This window comes from Pseudophryne corroboree, chromosome 6 (assembly GCF_028390025.1).
Source record: "Pseudophryne corroboree isolate aPseCor3 chromosome 6, aPseCor3.hap2, whole genome shotgun sequence".
In the NCBI taxonomy this organism is placed as follows: Eukaryota; Metazoa; Chordata; class Amphibia; order Anura; family Myobatrachidae; genus Pseudophryne; species Pseudophryne corroboree.
This window is the reverse complement of record NC_086449.1, coordinates 307,502,024-307,523,383: the sequence shown is the minus strand read 5'-3', so window position 1 is coordinate 307,523,383 and position 21,360 is coordinate 307,502,024. Positions and strand designations below refer to the sequence as shown.

At 45.5% G+C, this 21,360-nt stretch overlaps 1 protein-coding gene across 1 annotated transcript in view; it reads left to right on the top strand.

Annotated features, from left to right (window-relative positions):
- Positions 1 to 21,360, top strand: part of LOC134932118 (threonine--tRNA ligase 2, cytoplasmic-like) — a 145,201-nt gene that overhangs the window by 30,161 nt on the left and 93,680 nt on the right. The window contains exons 3-4 of the mRNA XM_063926220.1: positions 15,837 to 16,027; positions 16,890 to 17,013. Coding sequence (XP_063782290.1) covers positions 15,837 to 16,027; positions 16,890 to 17,013 — 315 coding nt within the window. The remainder of the gene's footprint in view (positions 1 to 15,836; positions 16,028 to 16,889; positions 17,014 to 21,360) is intronic.

The window sequence follows — 21,360 nt, the reverse complement described above, 5'->3', positions numbered from 1 at the left end:
GATTGTTGGGTTTTTGGCTTTCTAATGTTTGCTATAGAGTTTAAATAACCAATGTTTTCCTTTATTTCCAGACCCTCTACTTGGAAAATGAAGATGTATGATTATGTTACTACATATAATGGAAGTTCTCATTTGTGTTTAGACCAATGGTCAGCGTTCTTATGGTAAACTTGTTAGTTTTTCCAGAACAAAAACGGACTATTTAGGATGGATCGTAACTGAGGAGCATTACACAAGTTTTGGCTGGAAGATGAAAGCTGGGAACTCTCCTTTCATTTTAAGGGGGATTACTCCTTTGACCTGATACAAATGCACAATTTAATCCAAATTGAAAAGCCAAATTCAGTTGTTTCACACATTTACTGGTTAAATGTTTACATGAAAGCTGGACTTGAGTTTGCTATCTTCGTTCTAAACTTTCATTGTGGTGCCATTGTTCAATGTGACCGCCGCAACCACTTGTGAATTTCGCCCCGTTTTATTCACTAATGCATCTGCCTATTATTTTTCTATAGATCTTAAAAAATAGTGACTTCAAATTATTGTAAACTACAATTTAATATAAATGTATATCTACAGTCTCAATTTGGGTTGTCCAAGACATTGTATATTTCATCTTATATTCAGTATGAATTTATTACCACATATGCATTATATGTACAATTAGATGGAGCTATGCTTCTAAAAATAAATGTTTGTAAAAACAATTAGTTTGTACTTTTGATTTTTCTTCTGTCCACTTGGGTTCAATTTGTGGGTTGATACAGTTAGGTGGAGTTTAAAAAGAATTGTACTTGGCTGCAAGCTTATATATCTATTCTTTATTTTATGGTGCCACAAGGGGTACATAAACAGAGACGGTGCAAACAAAACAAACACACATTGCAAAAAATGGACTATAACATACTGTATATAAGCATTGCTGCATATGCAGGAGTTATGTCCACAAAAGCAGAGCCATCAGAACCCAAAGGGTTAGGTACTGTTGTTGGCAGTGGGGAGGATATGATGGTATAAGTAAGGGGAGGGTTTAGCACATGAGGGAAGAGGGCCCTAATTGTGAAAGCTAACAATCTAAATAGGAGTGCCAGACAGAATGGGGTGACACGGAGGGGAGAGACAGTGAGTGAGGAGCATAGATTATTGGGATTGGATGAGACCTAGAATTATTTAATAAATATGTTCGTTTTTAGACCCTGTTTGAAGCTTTGCAGAAAGGTTGAAAGTCAGAGGGAGAGTGCTCCAATGGTGAAGAGCAGCATGGGGGGAATCTTGGATGCAGGAGTGGAAGGATGTTATCAGTTGGAAGAGGAAGCGGCAGTCGTTTAGAGCCAAGGAGTCCCGATATGGGAGGTAATTCTGAGTTGATCGCAGCAGGAAATTTTTTTAGCAGTTGGGCAAAACCATGTGCACTGCAGGGGAGGCAGATATAACATTTGCAGAGAGAGTTAGATTTGGGTGGGTTATTTTGTTTCTGTGCAGGGTAAATACTGACTGCTTTATTTTTACACTGCAATTTAGATTACAGCTTGAACACACCACACTCAAATCTAACTCTCTAAGTATGTCACCTACAATAAGCAACAGGCGTGCTATTACAATGACCTGGTTTGCTATTGCTGGCATTGGGTATCACTGAGATGCTTCTCCTTCTGTCTCCCCTTGCTGATAATACTGGGTGGTTTCATGCTGCTGGCTCTTGTAGATTGGACTGCCTAACCTCTCTCTCTCTCTCTCTCTCTCTCTCTCTCTCTCTCTCTCTCTCTCTCTCTCTCTCTCTCTCTCTCTCTCTCTCTCTCTCTCTCTCTCTCTCTCTCTCTCTCTCTCTCTCTCTCTCTCTCTCTCTCTCCATGCTTCAATGGAAACTCCTCTAAAACACACATAAAATAAATGGAAATGTGTTCTTGGGTAACAGCAGTAGCATTTTTACTTTTCATTGTAACACTCCCCAGGGCTTCTGTATGAACAGCTCTATTAAGAATAATATACATTATTATTATTGAAGAAAGCCAGTATATACAACAAAAAGATATTGTATTTGCATTTCAAAAAGATGACGATAAAAGCTGAACAGTGGTCATCAAGTCAAGTAGTTTGGAATAGATGACGACAATACATCAATACATTTTATTTCTTTTGAGATGTATAGAAATACAATGGTTATAATAAAAGTTTGACAAAGTATGTGACACTATGGTTCCTTTTTCTGAAGGTACCTAATGGCAACATACACTCTACAGTGCAATTGGAGGGTCACCATCAAGTAGCCTTAACTCATACCAGGTGGTCAGTCAGAGACTTCTCTGAATCCCTCTCTGCATAGAGAGGCAAGGTCTCTATATGGGTGGTCTTCAGGTTGCCGACTGTCGGGATCCCGGCGCACAGTATACCGACGCCGGAATCCCGACAGCCGGCATACCGACAGGTATTCTCCCTCGTGGGGGTACATGACCCACCTGGAGGGAGAATAAATAGCGTGGCGTGCCACCGTGCCCTCAGCGTGGCGAGCGCAGCAGCCCGCAAGGGGCTCATTTGCGGTCGCCAATCAGTCGGTATGCCAGTGGTCGGGCTCCGGGCGCCGGTATGCTGGCCGCCGGGAGCACGGCCGCCGGTATACCATACTACACCTCTCTATATAACTCTCCCAGACACTAAAAAGTAACTCGCACGCTTTTCCTTCTCAAACATGGTCACAACTCAGTCTATCCTGGAATTATGATTAATTTTTTCTTTGTATGCTGGAAACACAGGAGGTAGATTAATATGTTTTCTCTGACGTCCTAAGTGGATGCTGGGGACTCCGTCAGGACCATGGGGAATAGCGGCTCCGCAGGAGACAGGGCACAAAAGTAAAAGCTTTAGGATCAGGTGGTGTGCACTGGCTCCTCCCCCTATGACCCTCCTCCAAGTCTCAGTTAGGTTTTTGTGCCCGGCCGAGAAGGGTGCAATCTAGGTGGCTCTCCTAAAGAGCTGCTTAGAGTAAAAGTTTTGTTAGGTTTTTTATTTTCAGTGAGTCCTGCTGGCAACAGGCTCACTGCAACGAGGGACTTAGGGGAGAAGAAGTGAACTCACCTGCGTGCAGGATGGATTGGCTTCTTAGGCTACTGGACACTAGCTCCAGAGGGACGATCACAGGTACAGCCTGGATGGGTCACCGGAGCCGCGCCGCCGACCCCCTTGCAGATGCTGAAGAGAGAAGAGGTCCAGAAATCGGCGGCTGAAGACTTCTCAGTCTTCATGAGGTAGCGCACAGCACTGCAGCTGTGCGCCATTGCTCTCAGCACACTTCACACCAACGGTCACTGAGGGTGCAGGGCGCTTGGGGGGGCGCCCTGGGCAGCAATGAAAGTACCTATGCTGGCTAAAAATACATCACATATAGCCCCTGGGGCTATATGGATGTATTTAACCCCTGCCAGGTTGTCAGAAAAACGGGAGAAGAAGCCCGCCGAAAAGGGGGCGGAGCCTATTCTCCTCAGCACACAGCGCCATTTTCCTACACAGCTCCGCTGCTAGGAAGGCTCCCAGGCTCTCCCTTGCACTGCACTACAGAAACAGGGTTAAAACAGAGAGGGGGGGCACTTATTTGGCGATATTATTATATATTAAGATGCTATAAGGGAAAACACTTTTATATAAGGTTGTCCCTGTATAATATAGCATTTTGGTGTGTGCTGGCAAACTCTCCCTCTGTCTCCCCAAAGGGCTAGTGGGGTCCTGTCCTCTATCAGAGCATTCCCTGTGTGTGTGCTGTGTGTCGGTACGTGTGTGTCGACATGTATGAGGACGATGTTGGTGAGGAGGCGGAGCAATTGCCTGTAATGGTGATGTCACTCTCTAGGGAGTCGACACCGGAATGGATGGCTTATTTAGAGAATTACGTGATAATGTCAACACGCTGCAAGGTCGGTTGACGACATGAGACGGCCGGCAAACCAATTAGTACCTGTCCAGGCGTCTCAAACACCGTCAGGGGCTTTAAAACGCCCATTTACCTCAGTCGGTCGACACAGACACGGACACTGACTCCAGTGTCGACGGTGAAGAAACAAACGTATTTTCCATTTGGGCCACACGTTACATGTTAAGGGCAATGAAGGAGGTGTTACATATTTCTGATACTACAAGTACCACAAAAGAGGGTATTATGTGGGGTGTGAAAAAACTACCTGTAGTTTTTCCTGAATCGGATAAATTAAATGAAGTGTGTGATGATGCGTGGGTTTCCCCCGATAGAAAATTATTGGCGTTATACCCTTTCCCGCCAGAAGTTAGGGCGCGTTGGGAAACACCCCTTAGGGTGGATAAGGCGCTCACACGCTTATCAAAACAAGTGGCGTTACCGTCTCCAGATACGGCCGCCCTCAAGGAGCCAGCTGATAGGAGGCTGGAAAATATCCTAAAAAGTATATACACACATACTGGTGTTATACTGCGACCAGCGATCGCCTCAACCTGGATGTGCAGCGCTGGGGTGGCTTGGTCGGATTCCCTGACTGAAAATATTGATACCCTTGACAGGGACAGTATTTTATTGACTATAGAGCATTTAAAGGATGCATTTCTATATATGCGAGATGCACAGAGGGATATTTGCACTCTGGCATCAAGAGTAAGTGCGATGTCCATATCTGCCAGAAGATGTTTATGGACACGACAGTGGTCAGGTGATGCAGATTCCAAACGGCACATGGAAGTATTGCCGTATAAAGGGGAGGAGTTATTTGGGGTCGGTCCATCGGACCTGGTGGCCACGGCAACAGCTGGAAAATCCACCTTTTTTACCCCAAGTCACATCTCAGCAGAAAAAGACACCGTCTTTTCAGCCTCAGTCCTTTCGTCCCCATAAGGGCAAGCAGGCAAAAGGCCAGTCATATCTGCCCAGGGATAGAGGAAAGGGAAGAAGACTGCAGCAGGCAGCCCATTCCCAGGAACAGAAGCCCTCCACCGCTTTTGCCAAGTCCTCAGCATGACGCTGGGGCCGTACAAGCGGACTCAGGTGCGGTGGGGGGTCGTCTCAAGAGTTTCAGCGCGCAGTGGGCTCACTCGCAAGTGGACCCCTGGATCCTACAAGTAGTATCCCAGGGGTACAGATTGGAAATTCGAGACGTCTCCCCCTCGCAGGTTCCTGAAGTCTGCTTTACCAACGTCTCCCTCCGACAGGGAGGCAGTAGTGGAAACAATTCACAAGCTGTATTCCCAGCAGGTGATAATCAAAGTACCCCTCCTACAACAAGGAAAGGGGTATTATTCCACACTATATTGTGGTACTGAAGCCAGACGGCTCGGTGAGACCTATTCTAAATCTGAAATATTTGAACACTTACATACAAAGGTTCAAATCAAGATGGAGTCACTCAGAGCAGTGATAGCGAACCAGGAAGAAGGGGACTATATGGTGTCCCTGGACATCAAGGATGCTTACCTCCATGTCCCAATTTGCCCTTCTCACCAAGGGTACCTCAGGTTCGTGGTACAAAACTGTCACTATCAGTTTCAGACGCTGCCGTTTGGATTGTCCACGGCACCCCGGGTCTTTACCAAGGTAATGGCCGAAATGATGATTCTTCTTCAAAGAAAAGGCGTCTTAATTATCCCTTACTTGGACGATCTCCTGATAAGGGCAAGGTCCAGAGAACAGTTGGAGGTCGGAGTAGCACTATCTCAAGTAGTTCTACGACAGCACGGGTGGATTCTAAATATTCCAAAATCGCAGCTGTCTCCGACGACACGTCTGCTGTTCCTAGGGATGATTCTGGACACAGTCCAGAAAAAGGTGTTTCTCCCGGAGGAGAAAGCCAGGGAGTTATCCGAGCTAGTCAGGAACCTCCTAAAACCAGGAAAAGTGTCAGTGCATCATTGCACAAGGGTCCTGGGAAAAATGGTGGCTTCTTACGAAGCGATTCCATTCGGCAGATTTCACGCAAGAACTTTTCAGTGGGATCTGCTGGAAAAATGGTCCGGATCGCATCTTCAGATGCATCAGCGGATAACCCTGTCTCCAAGGACAAGGGTGTCTCTTCTGTGGGGGCTGCAGAGTGCTCATCTACTAAAGGGCCACAGATTCGGCATTCAGGACTGGGTCCTGGTGACCACGGATGCCAGCCTGAAAGGCTGGGGAGCAGTCACACAAGGAAAAAATTTCCAGGGAGTGTGATCAAGTCTGGAGACTTCTCTCCACATAAATATACTGGAGCTAAGAGCAATTTACAATGCTCTAAGCTTAGCAAGACCTCTGCTTCAAGGTCAGCCGGTATTGATCCAGTGGGACAACATCACGGCAGTCGCCCACGTAAACAGACAGGGCGGCACAAGAAGCAGGAGGGCAATGGCAGAACTGCAAGGATTCTTCGCTGGGCGGAAAATCATGTGATAGCACTGTCAGCAGTGTTCATTCCGGGAGTGGACAACTGGGAAGCAGACTTCCTCAGCACGACCTCCACCCGGGAGAGTGGGGACTTCATCGGGAAGTCTTCCACATGATTGTGAACCGTTGGGAAAGACCAAAGGTGGACATGATGGCGTCCCGCCTGAACAAAAAACTGGACAGGTATTGCGCCAGGTCAAGAGACCCTCAGGCAATAGCTGTGGACGTTCTGGTAACACCGTGGGTGTACCAGTCGGTGTATGTGTTCCCTCCTCTGCTTCTCATACCTAAGGTACTGAGAATTATAAGACGTAGAGGAGTAAGAACTATACTCGTGGCTCCGGATTGGCCAAGAAGGACTTGGTACCCGGAACTTCAAGAGATGCTCACAGAGGACTCATGGCCTCTGCCGCTAAGAAGGGACTTGCTTCAGCAAGTACCATGTCTGTTCCAAGACTTACCGCGGCTGCGTTTGACGGCATGGCGGTTGAACGCCGGATCCTAAGGGAAAAAGGCATTCCGGAAGAGGTCATTCCTACCCTGGTCAAAGCCAGGAAGGAGGTGACCGCACAACATTATCACCACATGTGGCGAAAATATGTTGCGTGGTGTGAGGCCAGGAAGGCCCCACGAAGAAATTTCAACTCGGTCGATTCCTGCATTTCCTGCAAACAGGAGTGTCTATGGGCCTCAAATTGGGGTCCATTAAGGTTCAAATTTCGGCCCTGTCGATTTTCTTCCAGAAAGAATTGGCTTCAGTTCCTGAAGTCCAGAAGTTTGTCAAGGGAGTACTGCATATACAACCCCCTTTTGTGCCTCCAGTGGCACTGTGGGATCTCAACGTAGTTCTGGGATTCCTCAAATCACATTGGTTTAAACCGCTCAAATCTGTGGATTTGAAATATCTCACATGGAAAGTGACCATGATGTTGGCCCTGGCCTCGGCCAGGCGAGTGTCAGAATTGGCGGCTTTGTCTCACAAAAGCCCATATCTGATTGTCCATTCGGACAGGGCAGAGCTGCGGACTCGTCCCCAGTTTCTCCCTAAGGTGGTGTCAGCGTTTCACCTGAACCAGCTTATTGTGGTACCTGCGGCTACTAGGGACTTGGAGGACTCCAAGTTGCTAGATGTTGTCAGGGCCCTGAAAATATAGGTTTCCAGGACGGCTGGAGTCAGGAAAACTGACTTGCTGTTATCCTGTATGCACCCAACAAACTGGGTGCTCTTGCTTCTAAGCAGACGATTGCTAGTTGGATGTGTAGTACAATTCAGCTTGCACATTCTGTGGCAGGCCTGCCACAGCCAAAATATGTAAATGCCCATTCCACAAGGAAGGTGGGCTCATCTTGGGCGGCTGCCCGAGGGGTCTCGGCTTTACAACTTTGCCGAGCTGCTACTTGGTCAGGGGCACACCCTGGCTGAGGAGGACCTGGAGTTCTCTCACTCGGTGCTGCAGAGTCATCCGCACTCTCCCGCCCGTTTGGGAGCTTTGGTATAATCCCCATGGTCCTGACGGAGTCCCCAACATCCACTTAGGACGTCAGAGAAAATAAGAATTTACTTACCGATAATTCTATTTCTCGTAGTCCGTAGTGGATGCTGGGCGCCCATCCCAAGTGCGGATTGTCTGCAATACTTGTACATAGTTATTGTTACAAAAATCGGGTTATTATTGTTGTGAGCCATCTTTTCAGAGGCTCCGCTGTTATCATGCTGTTAACTGGGTTCAGATCACAGGTTGTACAGTGTGATTGGTGTGGCTGGTATGAGTCTTACCCGGGATTCAAAATCCTTCCTTATTGTGTACGCTCGTCCGGGCACAGTATCCTAACTGAGGCTTGGAGGAGGGTCATAGGGGGAGGAGCCAGTGCACACCACCTGATCCTAAAGCTTTTACTTTTGTGCCCTGTCTCCTGCGGAGCCGCTATTCCCCATGGTCCTGACGGAGTCCCCAGCATCCACTACGGACTACGAGAAATAGAATTATCGGTAAGTAAATTCTTATTTTAAATGTACAGGTATTTGTTTATCAAGTGTTAACAAGCCATGACTTTTTTTGGTATATACAGATGTGTCCTCATACATCATTGCTGTAGTCGTGCCAGGTCCCGTGAGATTCTGCTAGCATTGTTGTTTTTTTTTTGGACAAAAATGTGTCTTAGTCATAACGCGATATGGCTAGGACGCACCAGAAGTCTGTGCTGATTATTTTGATATGCAACAATTTTAAATGTGTGCGACTGATTCTCTGAATCTGTTCATGAAGTGTTACAATGTAGAAGATGCTGCTTTTTTCCAATACAAGTTCCATTGTACTCTGTATACAGACTCAGTCACACACAAGTGCTGCATATCAAATTAATCAGCACAGTCTCCTGTGCTGATTTAATATGCATTTTCAGCAAAAAAAGACACCTGACGCTAGCAGAGTCTCATGGGAGGACACATCTGTAAGTAAAAATTATGCAAGTCATGGGGGATAGTGGTCCAAATGTATTAACCCTTAAAAAGTTATTAAGTGAAGACGGATAAAGAGTGATAAATGACCAGCCAATCAGATTCCTAACTGCCATGTAAAAGGCTGTGTTTGAAAAATGACAGGAGCTGGTTATTTATTGCTCTTTATCAGTCTTCACTTTATCACTTTTTCAGGCTTAATAAATTTTGGCCAATATCCCTTATATCATCTATGACTATTGAAGCCATTCATTTGAATATAGGTTCCTATTCAATAGTGTAAATATATTCTCAGTGAGTTTCTGTCGCTGGCAGATCTCACTGGTGAAGTGATAAAGTGGAAGGTGATAATGCACCAGCCAATCTGCTCCTGTCATTTTTCAAACCCCGCTTGTAAAGTGACATTAAGGTGCTGATTGGCTGGTGCTTTATCACTTCTCCAGGCTTAATAAATCTGCCAAACTTTCACTCTTTGCGGTTTTTCAAGTATCTATGCAATTCGCCAGAATCACAGATAGTCAGAAGAGGGGCAAAATTTTTCCCTGGAAGCTCTACTGCTAAAATAGACTAGCTCAGGGGTTCTTAACCTGTGGGTTGCAACCATCTCGGCATGGGTTCACGAGTGCCGTCAGTATGGTGGCTCTAGGTACAGTAACCACAGTGCCTGGATACATTCTTGTTCCCTCCTCAATGTCAGGCATGACGCCATCACGTCCTGACGCTTACTCAGTGTGGACTCAGAGCACGTGGAGAGAGGTGCTGCACCAGCCAGCCAAAGATAAGAGAAGAACATTGGCCGATGAGAGGGAGTGGAAACATTTAAGAAGATGCTGCACCCAGGAGTTAAGGGACCTATTGGTGGGGTGTATTGGCAGCTAGTCAGCCTTGCATTATTTTAGATATATTTTTGTCGACTTTTATAAAAGTTAAAGCAGCATTGGAAACAACTTGGTAGTATTTGTGTATAATATATTACTTAGATAAAAAGTCAATTAGTATAATTATCATGTAAACCATTTAGCACAAAATACATTATTTTGCATGTCTTATAATAAATGTTTTAACTTTATTATAATATGCAATAAAATCACATATACTGTAAGACCGACAGAGCTGTGAATTTGTTTGAGACCGAATAGGGAATGTGCCACTTAGAAATATATAAGGGTACCGTGCTGCGAAGGATGTAGTCAAAAGGTCATCAGTAACAAAGTCGACAGTTATGATGTCAACATTCTCAATGTCGACAGGTGAAATGTTGACGTTAGGGTTAGGCACTAGAGAGAGCGGTAGGGGTTAAGGATAGGCGAGAAATACCGGCCTGCTGCAGCATGGAAGGTCTGACCCGGAAGTGGCCATCGCGTGAATAATCCATTAGAATATGGATGACGAGACAAAAAAATAATGTACTTTAATTGTCTATGAAAATAAAATGCCACAAATGTTGCTAAATATGTTCTATGCAATTATCTTAATTAGTACAACCCAGAATATGATAAAGATGTTATAACGAAGTCCTTTTTTTCTACAGTAAATTATAAGGCTATTACAAGTCACACAGGAGTCCTACTGTATAGCCATATGAAGGTAATCACACTCTGAGATTACTTCTTCATTAGGATTCTCCTCAGTCATTTGATTTCTTAGTACTTCATAAGACTAAAATATGAGCAAAGCATTGCAAGCACACTCACATTTTACACCTAAGCTCTCTGGATGACATCTGCCAATCTGTTTTATTTTTTTTATAATATTTACTAAATGTATTTACTAAAAGCATTCTCTATATTTCTAAATGTGACCATGTGTCTAGGGTATATTCCAGAGTTGTACACAAACATGATGGCTTGTGTACATCTCCAGTGGTTGTAGACCTGTCTGTGACATCTGTCTCAGTGCCACCTAAAGCTGGGCATACACCATACATTTGTCTAGCAGATCATCTGCAAAATCTGGATAAAAAATGGGTTGGGGCCACGCTTAGGTTGTGTACATACGGTGAGATCCTTGTTATGCCCGATTTTCACTTGCGATTTCCCTTGAAGTCCCCGTAGCCCAGATAGCACAGATTTTGACTAACTTTTCTTGAGATATGGACTGTGTGCTTACGATTTTGGCTTATGTGAGATGTCATTGACATGTGAGATGAACTAGATAGTACACCGATCTAGCAAGGATTGACTTGCCTGCAGAGTCTATCTTTTCCTGCGATGCCGACCTGGCGGGACCGCGCATCAGGATCGAATCGGGATCGCAAGGTGACTTTCACCTTGCGATCTGCACTAACTTTTCTTGCGATTTTGACTATATAGTCAAAATCGAAAGAAAATATCTCACCGTGTGTACACACCCTTAATCACCAACTAGGGAAAATAGCTGCTACGAGTGACAGAGGAGAGGGGGATCCACACTCCCCCTAACTATATATGGACAAAAACAGGGGTGTCACACTGCGCTTATCTCTCTAGTACGAACAGAGGTTTCAGAGACAATTTTAATATATCTCAAATGATGTGCGGCAAATTAGAAAATGTGTTAAGACGAAATTTCAACAGTGAATAAATTCATATAAAAATATAATTTTTATTGGTAAAAAGATACAGAGGAGGTTGAAATAAAACGGTCTGAATTGTATATTTTATATCTATATATCTATATATGTGTATGGTGACCTAATACCGGTATACACACATAGACTATACAAACAGAAAACACAAAACATACATAAATGAAAGGGTAGATAACACCTGGAGGGCGATTTTCTCTTACCCAGACGATGATGTGTAGTCTGTTTATTTTGGAGATAAATATCTCTAATTTCCAAATACAAAGTACAGTATTAAAGTCAGGTATAGGGTGTTTTTCCAAAGTCCCAAATACAGCAGATTCCACTGAAATAGTTATAGGTTACTCACAGTGTGGGCATGCGGAAGCTGCTGGGGAAGGATTTATATCAGATGAGCAATATCCAGAAGTCCAAAAATCTGCCGGCAGACTGGGTCAGTTGTGCTGGGATCCAGCCCAGATAGACAGCCCATAAATGTATATGTATATGTTTTGTCCTGTCCATCCAATGAAGGGTTTATTTGCAAGCAAGTTGGGTACACACTAGACAACTTTTTGAAGAATATTGCTGATAACGACATTTCTGAACAACATTTTTGTCAAATCGTCCAGTGTGTACGCACTATATATTCAACGATGTATGCTCCCACGAGTCGTTAACGAGGTCTTCTATTGTCTGTACAAGAAAGTCCGTTTTGGCTACGTTAACGCTTATCGTCCAGTGCAGTGACGGAACTAGCGAGCGGTGGGCCCAGGTGCGACAAAATGCTTTGGGCCCCCCCATCCCATCCAAGTCCACCCCCTCACCCCTGGAGAGTATCTGGTGAGGGGGACCTGCTCAGGGCCAGAGAAATGGATACCTAGCAACAGTGCCGTAACTAGACATTTTAGCTCTGTGTGCAAGAAACGGCATCGGAGCCCCCCCCCCCCGACCTCTATGTAAAAGAGGCAGTGCGCCCCGTAGGCGTGCGCAAAAAATATAGGGGCATCCTCGGTGCAGCTTGATGGCGGATGATGATCCCGGGCAGGGAAGGAGTAGGGAGGGGGACTGGAGCCGCAGCAGCGCAGTGTAATTGGTGGAGGTGCTGCTGCTGCTGTCTCTCTCCTTCACCATAGGCTGTCCTCCGCCGCTGTAAATGCTGGGATGCGCTTCCTAGCATTCACAGCGGCAGAGGGCAGCCTATGGAGAAGGAGAGGGACAGCAGCAGCGCCTCCACCAATTACACTGCGCTGCTGCAGCAACTTCCTCCCTCCTCCTCCCCCCCCCCCCCCGCCCACCGTGGCACAGCTCTCCTCGTGGGCGGCGGACAGCGGCATGTAATGACTCATTACATGCCGCGCTGGCTTTGGGCCCCTGGACAGTGGCGGCCCCCAGTGCAAGGCACTGCTTGCGCTGGCGGTAGTTCCGCCACTGGTCCAGTGTGTACACTACAGACGACATGTTAAATTAGGCTGAAAGCCAACAATTGGGTAATATCGGAGGACTCCTGTATATCGTTGCTCATTTGTAAAAGTCGCTCAGTGTGTATGCACACTATATCGTTTGTCCGGGACTCTGGGAAGTTAAAGGGAAATCATCAGCAGATATTAGTCATGTTTCATGTCGTTTAGTGTGTACCCGGCTTTAGACATCCAATAAATGTTATTCTTTATGGGAGCTTCCAAATGCTATTACATCTGACACACACCATAACAGAGGTTCCCAAACACAGGGCCTAATTCAGATCTGTAGCACATCTATGGTCATTTACTCTGACGTGGGGGGACACCCAGCACAGGGTTAATCCGCCCCGCATGTCAGTCCCTACACCCCTTTCCCAACAAGCACTGGTGCAAAAGCATCGCACGGCGGTGATGCTATTGCACCTGGCGAATAGCTCCCTGCCAGCGCAGCTCCTGCGTGTGAAGTCACGCAGCCGCTGCGGCCGCCCCCCCCCCCCCCCCCCGATGTTCCAGACACGCCTGCGTTCTCCGGAGCACGCCCCGCCAACGGCGTTCTAACGCCGTTGGCACACCCCCTCCCGCCCCGCCCCGCCACCACCTCTGCCTGTCAATCAGGCAGGGGTGATTGCAGCCCTCACTGGGCTCCCAGGGTGTGCACTCCACATAGGGATTCAGACAGCGATCGCTGCCGCGATCCAGTCTGAATAACCCCCATGGTTCGAAAGACACCCTAACGGTCTAGATTTTAAGTATATCCATGGTTAAGTACAGATGGTTAAATCAAATTGACTGTGGCACTAATTAAGTCACCTGTGGCCAAGCCTGGATATACTTAAGACCTGGACTGTTAGGGCTGAAACACACGCCGGCTTTTGCCAGCCGGGAAAAAGCCGGATGGCATTTGTGCTATATATTTGTTGGAGGAGTATATTAATGACATTTCAGCATCTAGGATATTTAATATGTATGACAATAGCATGGAAAGTGGAAAATTAATGTAAACCTCATGGGTATTTTTTTTTAGTATGTGAATGCATTATGGCCCTCATTCCGAGTTGTTCGCTCGGTAATTTTCTTCGCATCGCAGCGATTTTCCGCTAATTGCGTATGCGCAATGTTCGCACTGCGACTGCGCCAAGTAAATTTGCTGAGAAGTTTGGTATTTTACTCACGGCATTACAAGGTTTTTTCTTCGTTCTGGTGATCGTAGTGTGATTGACAGGAAGTGGGTGTTTCTGGGTGGAAACTGGCCGTTTTATGGGTGTGTGTGAAAAAACGCTGCCGTTTCAGGGAAAAACGCGGGAGTGGCTGGAGAAACTGGGGAGTGTCTGGGCGAACGCTGGGTGTGTTTGTGACGTCAAACCAGGAACAAAACTGACTGAACTGATCGCAGTGGCAGAGTAAGTATCGAGCTACTCAGAAACTGCAAAGAAATTTCTATTTGCAATTTAGAGAATCTTTCGTTTGCAATTTTGCTAAGCTAAGATTCACTCCCAGTAGGCGGCGGCTTAGCGTGTGCAATGCTGCTAAAAGCAGCTTGCGAGTGAACAACTCGGAATGAGGGTCTATGTACTTGTATTAGCAGACATATTCGGCGGGATGTAATGGAGTCCGAGATCGCTAGAGGTGCAAGATCCCGGGCGATCTCTGACTTTTTTTGATTTTTAAAGGGGCCATCACTTACAAGGCAAAACCATGCAATATAACCAATGCATCATATAATACCATGAACTATCATCGCAACAGTTATATAGCACATGATGTAGTAAGCAGAATGGCTGAGAGATGACACCAGTATATGTATAACAAACTGACTGTTTCTGGTAGCCAGACAATGGATGGAATTCATCAAATCTTGTTCTTCTGAGTAGGGTGGAAATTGCTGCACTTAGCCATCAAATGCAAATCACCAGCAATAGATGACAATTTGAAACATCTAAACGGCCTGGGTTTTATGGAAATATTTAGCTATTCTATGAGTGATATTCAGTTTTTATCTCCGGCAGCCACTAGATCAGGCATTCACATCCACGGTCCTCAAGGCACACTAACAGTGCAGGTTTTAGTGATGCAGAGGTGACTTAATTAGTAGCTCAGTTATTTTGATTTAACCATCTGTGCTGCAGCCTGGATATCACTAAAACCTGCACTGTTGGCGTGCCTTGGGGACCGTGGTTGGGAATGCCTGCACTAGATGGTGTCCAAAGGAGCTTTTCTGTTGTTGCTCCATTTGGGCGCAAGCGACTGCCGGTGCCGGCACTTCAGCTCGCACTCCCTGGGAGTGACGAGCTGAAATGCGCAAAAAGTGACCCATGTGGGACTTTACCTAAAAATGTTGTTCAGAAATTCCCATTAGTTTGGTCGGGTTTAGTCTCATTCTATGGGCACGATAAAAAAGATCAATTCAATATCGTCCCATAAACTCCCGTCACTTTAGATGGTAGATCGGGCGTGATATAACAATTGAATATCTCCCTATGTGTTATCCCTGCACCTAGGGATGCATGTGGCTAGCTGCATTGGTAATCTCCCAGTACCCATGGGCAGTGGGAACCATAGTTAATAAAAAACAAAACAAAAAAAACAAACAAAAAAAAAGCAATGTTTGTTTTTAATAAAACTAATTTATGTCCCCATAGTATATGAATAAATGTAATGTGTGCCACTTTCCTTACAGTAATTAATATATATGGCCTCTTTCTTATTACTATAATAATAATAATAATAATAATAATAATAATAATAATATGTGCAACCTTTGTGTAAGTTTATTTTACTTGGTGAATTATAAATTGCTTAGATTTTCTGTCAGTTCATGATGTCAAACAATAATACTTGTGTGCGCTGAACAGATCGCTTATATTCAGCTTGTTCTTTTTATCATTTATACTTGTGTGTACACACATAAATTAGCTATATGTCCAGTGTATTATATATACATATATATATATATATATATATATATATATACATACATAGTGAAGTATGATATCTTGTTTGTAGGCTCGTCCACTCCCTCCATATATAAAGGACAGACTTCACCTCTACCAAACCTTGAAGAAGGAACATGATGTTTTACTTGCTGACCGGGCTGCAAACCAGAGCAAACCCATTAAGATCACATTGGCTAATGGAAAGGTCATTGATGGGGAATCCTGGAAGACAACTCCATATCAAGTAGCTGCTGGAATCAGGTACGATGGTACAGCGACTATTAGTGACCTTATGATACATTAATGGAACATGACACGTAGATCAATACATATATTTTACAGACCACCGACAGATCTTTTAAAATGTGTCAGTAATAAGTACTGTACACCTGTGCACTAGCTAGGATATCTGGAAAACATGAACTGTTGGGGGTTCTTGTGGGCCAACTTTGACCATTGGTTGTATAGAGATTTGCTTAGTATGTACACACCATACATAGAGCTGATTTGAGTCTATATAGACAGGTGTGCTCCATAAGTGTTTTCTGCATCCCAATAGTGTAACAAACCAGTAACCGCCATTTATGAATTGCAGGATAGATGCTCTTAGAGATGCTTCTGCGGGGCTGCAAAAAGATGGGAGGATTAACAATATTCATGATCTAAATGTGAATTAAGTGCACAATCACATCTAATTTTGCATTGAAGTGGAAAAACTAGATTTTATTTTGCAGGATAGGATTATTTAAATGAGATACAGAGGTGGAGAAAGAGTTTAGCAGGGTGATGTACAGCCCATTCTTGCAACAGGTCATGAATTTTCTGCCACGTTTGAGGTTCTGCCTCTCCGCCCTATACTTATAATGAAATACATTTTGCACCTTTGTGGGAAAGAGAGCTGTAGATCTGGTTCATAAATATAAAAGAAAATAAGCTGTCCGTAAAATCATCATGTCATGCATCCCTTTCAGTTTACAACACTCCAGCATATGTAGCATGTAAACTTTTATTATTCTCTGAACCTTTAGGGAACCACCTGATGCTTTGCACTCTGTAAGAAATACGTATTCTGTATCACAGTTTAGCTTGTCGTACATATGTGTTTTTTTTTTCCCCACTGTAGTCGCGGATTGGCTGATAACACCATAATAGCCAAAGTAAATTATGAGTTGTGGGACCTTGACCGTCCTCTTGAGGGAGACAGCACTTTAGAGCTGCTGACATTTGACAATGAAGAAGCTCAAGCTGTAAGTTACACAGTGTTGCCATATCTTTAATTGGGGCTGGTTCTGCTATTAGGCGAATCTAGGTGGTTGTCTAGGGCGCCATTGGTTAAAAGCTGAATTGTCAGCATGATGTCATCCATCCAGCTACTGGTATGAAGGAAAAGTTGGCTATCGCTTTCTTATGGAGCTGTCGGCTGCTGTTCCTCAATGCCAGTATTAAGCTGGAAGTTTCACACTTGTATATGATGTCAGAACCAAGCGCCACACTCACAATGCGTAGAGCAGATGATGCCACCTCCCACCCGCAAGTAATACCCCTTTCACATCTCCAATGCTGGATCCCACCCGGGGCGTACCGAACGGGGGCGTGTTGGGACCATTTTTGAGGCGGCTGTGTGACGTCACAAGCAGCAGCTTTGGGGAAAAAATGCACGCCGACCGCCTGGCTGCGCTGCCAGGGGTCAACCCTAGATCTGATGCGTTCGCAATTAGATTACGGACGCATCGGGAGGTAACCCTACATATGCTGCGCGGTCTTGCTCAGTGCTTGTTGGCCCTCATCATGTGCAGAGATGAACACAGATCTGGCTGCGTGTATCGCTGAATAACCCCCATAGTGCTGTACACAATTTAGATTTGGTGCCTGGGACACAGGAAGACAAAATGACTTGTCCAAGGCCATCATGCTTCAGTGTCCTTAACCACTGAGCTGCTGCTCCTTCTATGTATATGAATATATATGCACTGCACATAAATTGAGTCATTAGAAATATTATTTAATTGAACTGTGCATAGTTTTAATATGAGATACTATCATTTCCATTTTTATGTTTTTGGGGTTTGCTGATAATAATGTTCTCATAGGTTGTTCTGTTTTGGGGAGATTCAAATGTTTGAAAAGTCAGTTGGGATTCCGTTTTTTCCTATCTAGTACACAGGAAAAACCAGACACCCAACTGACTTTTCAAACATTTGAATCTCCCCCTATGTGTAGGCTTAACACTATTACTTTTGCTGATCACACACATTGTACTGTTTAGATACCCAGATTATTCTTACCAATTACTTAGCGTCCAGCTGTTTATTTGATTTAACCATACACCTTAGAGAAAATTTTCAGTGATCATTTCAGACACTACACAGGTCAAAAACAACCCTGTGAATATGTTTAGCGGTAAAATGAAATGCTAAGTAAGTGCAAAGTCAAACAAATGTTACATACTTTTTTCAGTTTTATTTAGGAATAATGTAATTGGGAACAGATTAAAAAGCTGCCTTTATGGTATCATCCCTCCTATTGTCCCTTGCGAGTGCTAATGAAATGAAACTTGCAGGATGGAATACTATAGCGCTGCCTGCCGACAAGCCATTACTTCTATGCAACTATTATGGAAATGTTTCATTATCCCTAAAATTTTAAGAATGGCGGATTGTCAAGTTTTAGAAGCTAAATGTAACTGAAATGTTTCTCTAACGTCCTAAGTGGATGCTGGGGACTCCGTAAGGACCATGGGGAATAGCGGCTCCGCAGGAGACTGGGCACAACTAAAGAAAGCTTTAGGACTACCTGGTGTGCACTGGCTCCTCCCACTATGACCCTCCTCCAGACCTCAGTTAGAATCTTGTGCCCGGCTGAGCTGGATGCACACTAGGGGCTCTCCTGAGCTCCTAGAAAGAAAGTATATTTAGGTTTTTTATTTTCAGTGAGATCTGCTGGCAACAGACTCACTGCAGCGAGGGACTAAGGGGAGAAGAAGCGAACCTACCTAACAGGTGGTAGTTTGGGCTTCTTAGGCTACTGGACACCATTAGCTCCAGAGGGATCGACCGCAGGACCCGACCCGACCTTGGTGTTCGTTCCCGGAGCCGCGCCGCCGTCCCCCTTGCAGAGCCAGAAGAGTGAAGAGGTCCGGAAAATCGGCGGCAGAAGACTTCGGTCTTCACCAAGGTAGCGCACAGCACTGCAGCTGTGCGCCATTGCTCCTCATGTACACCTCACACTCCGGTCACTGATGGGTGCAGGGCGCTGGGGGGGGGGGGGCGCCCTGAGGGCAATATAAGACACCTTGGCTGGCAAATCTACATCATATATAGTCCTAGAGGCTATATAGATGTAAAAATACCCCTGCCAGTATTCCAGAAAAAGGGGCGGGGCTATCTCCCTCAGCACACTGGCGCCATTTTATCTTCACAGTGCAGCTGGAAGATAGCTCCCCAGGCTCTCCCCTGTAGTTTTCAGGCTCAAAGGGTTAAAAAGAGAGGGGGGGCACTAAATTTAGGCGAAATATATGTATACAAGCAGCTATTGGGGGAAAAATCACTCAGTTATAGTGTTAATCCCTGCATTATATAGCGCTCTGGTGTGTGCTGGCATACTCTCTCTCTGTCTCCCCAAAGGACTTTGTGGGGTCCTGTCCTCAGTCAGAGCATTCCCTGTGTGTGTGCGGTGTGTCGGTACGGCTGTGTCGACATGTTGGATGAGGAAGGTTACGTGGAGGCGGAGCAGAGGCCGATAAATGGGATGTCGTCCCCTGTTGGGCCGACACCAGAGTGGATGGATAGGTGGAAGGTATTAACCGACAATGTCAACTCCTTACATAAAAGGCTGGATGACGTAACAGCTGTGGGACAGCCGGCTTCTCAGCCCGCGCCTGCCCCGTTACCTCAGATGGCAGACACAGATGTCGACACGGAGTCTGACTCCAGTGTCGACGAGGTTGAGATATATATATACACAATCCACTAGGAACATCCGTTGCATGATCTCGGCAATGATAAATGTGTTACGCTTTTCTGACATGAACCCAAGTACCACATAAAAGGGGTTTTATTTTTGGGGAGAAAAAGCAGCCAGTGTTTTGTTCCCCCATCAGATGAGTGAATGAAGTGTGTAAAGAAGCGTGGGTTCCCCCGATAAGAAACTGGTGATTTCTAATAAGTTACTGATGGCGTACCCTTTCCCGTCAGAGGATAGGTCACGTTGGGAGATATCCCCTAGGGTGGATAAGGCGCTCACACGTTTGTCAAAAAAGGTGGCACTGCCGTCTTAGGATACGGCCACCTTGAAGGAGCCTGCTGATAAAAAGCAGGAGGCTATCCTGAAGTCTGTATATACACACTCAGGTACTATACTGAGACCTAGAATTGCCTCAGCATAAATAGTGCTGCTGCAGCGTGGTCTGATACCCTGTCAGATAATATTAATACCCTAGACAGGGATAATATTTTGCTAATATAGAGCATATTAAAGACGTCGTCTTATATGAAGGATGCACAGAGGGATATTTGCCGGCTGGCATCCAGAATTAATGCAATGTCCATTCTGCCAGGAGGGTATTAGAGACCCGGCAGTGGACAGGTGATGCTGCCTTGAAAGGCACAAGAAGCAGGATGGCGATGGCAGAAGCCACAAGGATTCTCCGACGGGCGGAAAATCATGTGTTAGCACTGTCAGCAGTGTTCATTCCCGGAGTAGACAACTGAGAAGCAGACTTTCTCAGCAGACACGACCTCCACCCGGGAGAGTGGGGACTTCATCCAGAAGTCTTCCAAATGATTGTACACCGTTGGGAAAGGCCACAGGTGGACATGATGGCGTCCCGCCTCAACAAAAAGCTACAAAGATATTGCGCCAGGTCAAGGGACCCTCAGGCGATAGCTGTGGATGCTCTGGTAACACCGTGGGTGTACCAGTCGGTGTATGTGTTCCCTTCTCTGCCTCTCATACCCAGGGTAATGAGAATAATAAGAAGGAGAGGAGTAAGAACTATACTCATTGTTCCGGGTTGGCCAAGAGGAGCTTGGTACCCAGAACTCCAAGAAATGATCTCAGAGGACCCATGGCCTCTGCCGCTCAGACAGGACCTGCTGCAGCAGGGGGCCTGTCTGTTCCAAGACGTACCGCGGCTGCGTTTGACGGCATGGCGGTTGAACGCCGGATCCTGAAGGGAAAGGGCATTCCGGAGGAAGTTATCCCTACGCTATTTAAAGCTAGGAAAGAAGTGAACGTAAACCATTATCACCGCATATGGCGGAAATATGTTGCGTGCTGTGAGGCCAGTAAGGCCCCAAAGGAGGAATTTCAGCTAGGTCGATTTCTGCACTTCCTACAAGTCAGAGGTGACTATGGGCCTAAAATTGGGTTCCATTAAGGTCCAGATTTCGGCTCTATCGATTTTCTTCCAAAATAGAACTGGCTTCACTGCCTGAAGTTCAGACTTTTTGTTAAGGGAGTGCTGCATAGTCAGCCCCCGTTTGTGCCTCCAGTGGCACCGTGGGATCTCAACGTAGTGTTGGATTTCCTGAAGTCGCATTGAGTTGAGCCACTTAAATCCGTGGAGCTACAATACCTCACGTGGAAAGTGGTCA